This window comes from Hippocampus zosterae, chromosome 3, assembly GCF_025434085.1.
Source record: "Hippocampus zosterae strain Florida chromosome 3, ASM2543408v3, whole genome shotgun sequence".
NCBI lineage: Eukaryota > Metazoa > Chordata > Actinopteri > Syngnathiformes > Syngnathidae > Hippocampus > Hippocampus zosterae.
Window position 1 is genome coordinate 28,427,669 of NC_067453.1, and position 8,444 is coordinate 28,436,112.

Genomic DNA, 8,444 nt, shown 5'->3' on the forward strand with positions numbered 1-8,444 from the left:
TTGTAATTGTCAATATCTCCAGTTGTTTCTCTATTCAAATCCCATTTCATGTCATTTACTTGTTTAAGTAAATTACAATCCGTTCACACATAGGAAAGTGAAGTTAAAAATCCTCTGACACTTCCTATAGTAACAAGTAGGCAAGTGTATTTTAAATATATTCGTATTTCTATTTATATATTTGATTTACTATACATTGTGTTAGTTTACCCTAAAAATGCAACAATATCTGTGTGGCGGAGGTTTTAATTTCTTTTACTTTTATTTCACTCTCAAATTACAAACCCAATTAAGTTGGAGCATGTTAAACAAAATAGGGTGAACGTATTTTTATTTCCAAAAAAAGGACACTCAGCCCGCCCTCGAGACACTACAATGATACTCAAAGATCTCATACATTATAACACTGAAACATTTTAAATTAAGTCTTGTAAGTATGTGAAGCTGCATTATGTTGGAAAAACATGCAACGTGTGATATGGGTATTTTGTAATAATGATTTGGCTTGTAACCAGTTCAGGGTGTCCCCCACCTACTGCCCAGAGACAGCTGGGATAGGCTCCAGCATTCCCGCGACCCTTGTTAGGATAAACAGATTAGAAAATGGATGGACGGACGATATTATCCAATTTAACATTAACCTATATAAATTACATATATACTATCAAAGAAACTTCATGCAGGAAAAAAAAGCATTATTCTCTAGTAGTTCTTTCATGTTAGCAGGGGCCTGAGATACTGTTCTCCTAATTAGATGGCGATGCACATTTAAGGTTGAAGTCGATTGTGAAATACAAAAATCGCTTGCGTCAATCTAAATTTGACCAAAGTCCCAACTTCAGCGGAATTGAGTAGGTAATAGGTCACAAGAGTGGATCCTGATTACAGTACAGGGTGCTTCTATATTTTCAAACAAGCTCTCCAAAACAAAACAGATCAAATACATTACCAGCAATTTCTGTTTATTTAGAGTCCATTTCAACAAAAACATTATCCACCGCTGACAAGCTTGCATTTCGAAAATAACTATCACAATGGTGTCTCTTAAGCCTTTTGGCTAATTTTTAATTATTCTTTTTTAGATATAAATGACAACGGACAAAGCACAAATTTACAGCAGATTAACAGTAGATTCACCAAAGTACTTATTAAATATCTTAGGATGTGCTTGGTAAAACTGCCTAAGTCGACGCTTCCTCTCTTTGGGCGATATCTTTGTGTCGAGCTGAATGATGTGAAGCAAAGACCAGAGTTCCTGATCAGTGGTGGTCTTTGTAGTGTCAGTGTAAATCCTGTTGGGAACCTCACACCCTACAAAACAAAAAAATTGAATACTTTTTTTCCCCAATCCCATATGAGTGAATTTTTAAAATAACAGTGGTATTCCTTTTTATATGTGGTTTCTAAGCCTTCCATACTTAATGTTAAACAAATCTGCCATTGACAATTTGTTCTTTTCCAGACAAAAAATGTTACGGTCATGACTGGTAATTGATATACAGTAATCCCTCGTTTATGGCGGTTAATGGGGACCAAAACCATCCACGATAAACGAAAATCTGCAAAGTAGCGACCAATAAACAAATACACTGTATATATATTTTTTAAGTCTGCAAACTGTCCGCGAGAAGCTGCAAAACCGCGAGTCACATAGAGCAACATATACAGTACTGTACTCTGTGTATATGAAATGTATACACGCATTTAATAATATATGTGTATTATATAATACATAAAAAATCTGATGCATTGAAGCCGCGATAAACGAACCGTGAAATAGCGAGGGATCACTGTACTGTATTAAAATGACCGTCCCAATGTACTTATTCTATCCCTATGTCATAGTATGTCTTGGACGATGCCATTTTGATCTGCTATTGTCAAGGTGTTTTGTTTGCCATTCCCCCCCCCCCCCCCCTCATTCAAAACGGACATTCACCAGTGACATCGGGTTGTTTCCCTTGAACAACTTCAGCCAGCTTGTCGCTCACATCTTTGTGCAGGTCTCCAGGTATCTGGAGCAAAAAGAAGAAAAGTCTGTGGGTCAATAGTTTGTGTGCGTAGGATGATAGCTTTTTGGCATCAGACCTTTCACTACAAATCGGCGATCCTTTCCAGTGACATGCTCAAACAGATATGAAATTCTAAGTTAAAATGCACTATAACTTGGATCGTAGTGTTCCCGTCTTTTTTTAACCGCCTTGACTGGTGCAGTATCCGTCTTGAGGAATTCAGAGAGCCTCTCATATATTTAAAAAAACTACAACATTAGAAAATTCCAAACTTAAACACCCACTTCAAACCACAAAAGAAACAGCCTTCCAGTTTCACAGATTGAGTTAAACTGATGAACTAAAACAGCTTCTGGCACTTGGGGTTGATTGTTGAAACCTGAGCCATAATGAGAGTTTGTGTCCACATTGAAAAGGAGCGCGAGAATGAAAAAAAAACTGGCAGACTTTCATACCTTGAAGATCTCCTTTACGTTGCTGAGCATGAAGACGACCATCAGATCCTCCCTCTCTTTTGACAGAGCCTTGCTATTAAGGATGGCCCTGGAAAAAGACCTTTTCACTGCAAGTTTGTTCTCCATCTATAACACATTCACATTCCAGGGGCCAGATAAGCCATCTTGCCTGAAAGTGACTGAATAAAAACATCATATTTGTTTTTTTGCCAGTGATGACCCACAATTTAATGGCAGTTCTAATTGTTGCCTTTACTGCCTTCATTTAGTCACCACCTCCCCCCCATGCAGCGCAAAGAAAAATTCAGCATCTTGCGATTACAAATTCTTTTCCATATTTAGACAATAATTTTACTCCATTTGTAAAGATCAAACAAAATATTGGTACAATTTGCCAATTGAGCATTCAAATTTGGAGAAAAAAAAACATTTTCCATAAACAAAATTGCATAACAGCTTTATGCAATCTATGCAGAGCTGTTCCCGCTCAAACTGTCCATTCTTTAATTGTTCAAAAACTAGATTTCCTTTTCGATTTTCAGAATACTTTGTGTGGTGCAACGGATTTAATTCATAAAGTTATAAGGACATTTATCCTTGTTGTGCGTGTTTAAGTTACTGGTAGTTGAATGTGTGTCACAGTTGACATTTATGTCGCAATTTTTTAACATTTTGATTGCTTGCATTCCTTTTTAAAACAAATTGACTTCATGCAGTTTGTAAAACGGCGGAATCCGGGTCAATTCCTCGCATCAGTTATGAGAGTGGTCATCTCCCAACCCAGCGGTTGGGGGTTCAATCCCCTGCCATTGAGACCTTGTCGAAATGTCCTTAAGCAAGATACTGAACCCCCGAATTTCTCCTCATGCTGCATCATCAGTCGGTAAATGAGGAACCAATGTAAAGCACTTTGAGTTCCAAAGGTAGAAGAGTGCCATGATTCCATTACCATTGATTACTGTATTGTGCAATCAACAAAACATCACTCCTGATATTATTACGGTCGGGCGTATTGGTTTTCAGCCTGTCCTGTGTGTGGCTATGCATTGTGTATCTTCTCCCTTGACATTACGTTGCTATTCATAGTTGGTTACTCTGTAAGCATGCGTGTGAGTGTGCTATTATAGCAAGACTAAAAGTGAAACGTGTGTTGTCGCACCAAACACTTCCTGTGTTTTGAGACCACATTTAATGATGCCTTGTTATTTAGCTTGGCCTAGCAGTCTTGAGTCATCGTCCTCCTTTCGCGATAATGATTGTCGGAAATCTAGCTCATTCACCACCAGGGGGCGGTGATTAGCAAACCCAGCCACAGCCGAAGGAGCTGCCCTTTCAGAAAGAACACAAAAAAATATGACCCCCCCCCCCCCCCCCCCCGTCCCCTCCACCCAAATTTAGTTCCGTATGGATTAGGACAAGAAAACAAATGCGGATGAACTCTCAAAATAGGAAATTGATGTGCTGGGGGTTCTCTGTACTACACGGCAAGCATGATCGTCACCTCCTTGTCCAATTTTATTTCCTGTGAGTCAGCTGCCACGGTCATAAAGGCAAGAATTCGACTTAGCTCCTCTCTGCAGCTTGGTGGCAGAAGCTTCAAGCACAGCTGGAGAGCTTCAAGTGCTGTGCCCAATTTTGCGTTTGCTGAAAATGGACAAAATAAGAGAAAGATGAAGCAAGGCCGGAAGGGGATTGAGTGGCAATAGTGGCGGTTAAATAACCGATTGAAGAAATTAAACATTTATGTTTAATTTCTTGCGTTTACTTAAGTCCCCACCTAGCAGATCAGTTACTGCTGAATACACATCAGTCATTTGCTCAGGAAGTAGTGGAAGTCTGTCTGTGTTGCTGTAGTATCTCACCAATGTACCGTACAGCAGCATCTTACACTGAGCCATGCCAGTGTCGGAGAGACATTGATTACCTGAAGTCAAACAGGAAAATAATTACTGTACATGATAGCACAATTAATACATAGGATGTTTGCCACAGATTTTTTTTTTTTTTTCCTGCCATCAGGTGCTTGCTTATGCTGGTACTTTCCTGGTACATTGCCATCAGCTTGCTCAGTCCTCTGTTGATCCTGTGGGAACAAGAGAGGCAGCTCCCGACTCAGTTTCACTACTGGTTGGTCAGGGAGGAAGTCCAGACAGTCAAGGGCTGCACGAAGCCATCCATCATCTCTAGGTGATGAAACGGTAAAATGAACATCACAGCTTCAATAAGATGCATATCCAACACTTGGCATATTTTCCCCACGACAGGGCGTACTTTTATGAAAAGCATACAATTTTCTGAAAAGCGGAAGCGCCTTATATGTGGATCAATATTCTGATTTCTAGCGGCCCGGTAGTCCAGTGGTTAGCACGTGGGCTTCACAGTGCAGAGGTACCGGGTTCGATTCCAGCTCCGGCCTCCCTGTGTGGAGTTTGCATGTTCTCCCCGGGCCTGCGTGGGTTTTCTCCGGGTGCTCCGGTTTCCTCCCACATTCCAAAAACATGCATGGCAGGCTGATTGGACGCTCTAAATTGTCCCTAGGTGTGAGTGTGGGCGTGGATGGTTGTTCGTCTCTGTGTGCCCTGTGATTGGCTGGCAACCGATTCAGGGTGTCCCCCGCCTACTGCCCGGAGACAGCTGGGATAGGCTCCAGCACCCCCCGCGACCCTAGTGAGGATCAAGCGGTTAGGAAGATGAATGAAAAAGGATGAATGAATATTCTGATTTCTTGGATTTAGTATTTTAAATATTCTGAAAAGTGCTTAAACAGCTGCTGCGTTTGTGAAAGCTTCAAATCACAGGTGTGGCTATCTAAATCAAGGCCCGGGGGCCAGATCCGGCCTGCCACATCATTTTATGCGGCCCCCTGAAAGAAAATCATGTGTCAACTTGCATGATCCTTGCGGAAAAAAATGCACTGAAATGTCATATTGTGATGTGTAATAAATGACGTTGAGATTTTGCAATAATTTTGATACCCATAAAAGTAATCATGGGATAGGTGCGATGAAACATTTGTGATCTCACCGTCATAACGGCCCACTGAGGGAAGACGCAACTCAAAAATGGCCTGCGACAATAATCAGTTTGACACCCCTGCTCCAACTAAAACTGGATTGCATTGTATCCCCTTTAGCTCCATCTAGTGGATGCACAACGGAACCACAGCCACTATTGTAGCTTCTATTCTATGCGCCCTATACTGTATACGAAAACAGCTTTAAAATAGGCCATTCATTGAAAGCGCGCCTTTACTCCAAAATAAATACAGTGATCCTACCCACTTTAAGTTGGAATATATACGTTTAAGACAAAACATACCGAGAGTCCTTGAAGGCCTTCAGGATTTGTCTGTCAAGGTGATTGCTGCTGTAGATCAGGTCAGGGTTATTATGAGTCATGTGGTGTGATTGAGCAGAGCAGGCAGATATTTGGCTAATCTGAAGCACCCCCTCCAATAAGGGGAGATCCACAAGTTTTAATAACCTGAGGAGAGTTTGCTCCCGCCACACCTCATCTACCACTGTCGGGGGGGAACACAATGAATACACAGTCACAAAAATGCATTTCAATCTTCCGTCAGCATAATTTAAATTGTACTTGTTTTTGTTTTTTGGGGTGGGGGTGGGGGGGGGTAATAAACTGAAAACAGATGCAAATGGTGGTAGCATGACATTGTATTGGAGGCAAACTGCATCTTTTTTTTAAATAACTACTATCATTTCTGTCTTAAAGTGAAGGAAAAGAAAACATACGACAAGCACTTGTGTCTTAAGCAAAGGTGGGACAAAGTCATAAGCAAGTTTCAAGTCAAAGTTACAGTACAATCAAGTCCCAAATTATTGGGGTGGGGGAAAGCAAGCAAATTTCAAGCCACCAAATTTTGTGCGAGTTGTATTATTACTTGGGGTGGGGGGGTTCCAGTCTTGTTGAATTCAAATCTGGAATTGACCTACAGTGTCAACATATTCTCAGTCAAGTTGAGTATTTCAAAAGTTTTTACGAAGCAAGTCATAAAACCAGTGTCTCAAGTCCAACTCATGACTCGTGTGGCCCACTTCTGGGCCGTTAAGCCCAAATCTGCATCACCAAAAAACATGTTTTCCGATTCTGACATGTGCCCATTTTTTCCCCCTAACTTTGATCAGAAAGGGAACAAAATGCCCAAATTTGGCATTTAGTGTGCCCCACTTTAGCTCCCGTACTTTACAATGTTGTGTCAAAACTTTATGCTTGTATCGATCTCTAGACAATAAGCCCCCCCCCCCCAATGTTTTTGTTCTTTTTATCATAATCACAACGTTTAAATGCATTTTCTTACCCGATTGCGGCAAAACGGAATGTGTCTGCAATCTGTTGGGACTCAGACTCAAGTTCTCTACTCTGGTCTCCAGTGGCAAACTGGGACTGACAGTGCTCCCCAAGTGGGGCACTGGAGAGGTTATCTGGGAGAATTTGACAAGCTTCGGTATTGGACATTTTGATCCAGGGGAATACATTTGCTCAGCCTCCCTGCAAAAGCAAAAACAGCACTGGCATGGATTCGGTTATGATTCAGGCTTCCGCCCAACATGAAATGAGCTCTGTGGATGGGTTAGGTTGACCTCATACCTGTCTGAGGGAGAACAAGAGAAAAGTTTCTGGATACTGCTCACAAGCTCATCCTTCTTCAAGTCTTCCACTAATGAAGCATGCTCATTTACAAACCTGGGTGACACAATTATGACATCCACATATTTACAGCTTGAAAAACACATTTTTGGTGTACTGAGTGTAGTCAGTACTAAATCAGACTAACCTGTAAAGTGCACTCTTGCTGTCCTGAAACTCAGCCTGCTTTTTGTCTTTGCCAAACACCTTAGTTCCTACTACCTCAAAAATATTGCAGTCCAACAGAGCTTGGCACACATTCACCACTTTAGCCCGACATACTGCGGCACCTTGTTTTTTTGGGGGGGGAAAAAAAAGACGTGTTTGTACAGCAGGTGGTTAAGATGTACAGTAATTGATATGCCTCATACAGAATGCAGACACAACCATTGGAAGCCTTTATTCTGCCTTACTAGGCACGGAATTGTCCATCTATTAGTATGCCATTTGTCCTCAACAGTAAGACAATCAATCCATTGCACAAGCAGGGCGATTAGAGTAGTAGATGAACCACATTGCTAATGGGGGTAAAACTGTGCACACATTAGTACTAAGAGTGATATTAAAAATTCTGGCCATCGCCAGTCGTGGGTGCTGTAGTAACCACAAGCCAAAAAGTAAACCAAGTACTATACATGGACAATGTTAGTGATTCAGAATACTTAACTCTATAGATAAAGCACTTTAAAAATACCCACCGCTGGATACAAAGTGCTGCACGCGGTGCAAAAATAACCCATACAATGATAAATAAATGATAACCAAGACAGCAAGACGTACACAACGCAACTGATCTGCAGCCTCACCCTCAAAGGCCTTCTCATTGCCAATGTAGTCTGCCACAGCATCCACAGCCTCAGAGCCCAGGAAGCAATCATTGTGGGACATAAAGTAAACTCGACGACGCTTGACTTTCAAAGAAGACCTGAGGTGTGAGATGAGGTTGCTTTCTAACGAAGGACACTGTGCTGCCTTTACGACCAATCCTCGAACTAGGGAAGAAACGACAATACATCGATGACATTATCCCGGTCATAGAAACCAAAATAAACTCTTTGCAATCAGTGTTTGCACGTTAAGACATGCCACTAGTGATGTAGTAAAAATATGAAAGAACAGATTTTTGAAACGAAACGACCCCATCTCATAATGTTGTAAAATACATACCTTGAGGACGATTGCGTAGTTTCTCAGCAAGATTCAACGCCGCAGCTCTTTCTTTGATTGAGGCCATGCTTGCAAACTTTGTGGCTGACTCGAGGCAACATCGAATAGCGAGTTGACAACAGGTGACGAAAAGGAGCAATCAACGCCGTTCAAGCCTGCAAAT

The 8,444-nt window shown here is 41.4% G+C and overlaps 1 protein-coding gene and 1 long non-coding RNA gene across 7 annotated transcripts in view; one reads left to right on the plus strand and one right to left on the minus strand.

Moving 5' to 3' along the window:
* LOC127598387 (uncharacterized) overlaps positions 1 to 5,134 on the plus strand; it is a 182,553-nt gene extending 177,419 nt beyond the window's left edge. For all 6 annotated transcript variants that reach the window (XR_007961903.1, XR_007961900.1, XR_007961902.1 and 3 more), the window contains exon 2: positions 4,856 to 5,134. This is a non-coding gene — a long non-coding RNA (uncharacterized LOC127598387). The remainder of the gene's footprint in view (positions 1 to 4,855) is intronic.
* LOC127598383 (DEP domain-containing protein 7-like) lies at positions 942 to 8,424 on the minus strand. Its single transcript, XM_052062225.1, has 12 exons — positions 8,282 to 8,424; positions 7,921 to 8,106; positions 7,263 to 7,404; positions 7,076 to 7,171; positions 6,786 to 6,976; positions 5,786 to 5,987; positions 4,514 to 4,650; positions 4,245 to 4,394; positions 3,969 to 4,111; positions 2,468 to 2,593; positions 1,940 to 2,015; positions 942 to 1,311 (listed from the first exon to the last, which is right to left on the minus strand). Exons 1-12 carry the CDS (start codon positions 8,346 to 8,348, stop codon positions 1,112 to 1,114), a joined length of 1,716 nt encoding a protein of 571 aa, XP_051918185.1. The 5' UTR covers positions 8,349 to 8,424; the 3' UTR covers positions 942 to 1,111.
* Between the last annotated feature and the right edge of the window lie 20 nt (positions 8,425 to 8,444).

Bases quoted from the DNA above. Each gene is read 5' to 3' on its own strand.
- LOC127598383 (XM_052062225.1), bottom strand. From the start codon at position 8,348: ATGGCCTCAATCAAAGAAAGAGCTGCGGCGTTGAATCTTGCTGAGAAA. The intron at 4,112-4,244 runs GTGGGGACTTAA...GTCCATTTTCAG, and splicing joins AGCAGTAACTGATCTGCTAG to CAAACGCAAAATTGGGCACA. The intron at 2,016-2,467 runs GTATGAAAGTCT...TTTTTGCTCCAG, and splicing joins ACGTAAAGGAGATCTTCAAG to ATACCTGGAGACCTGCACAA.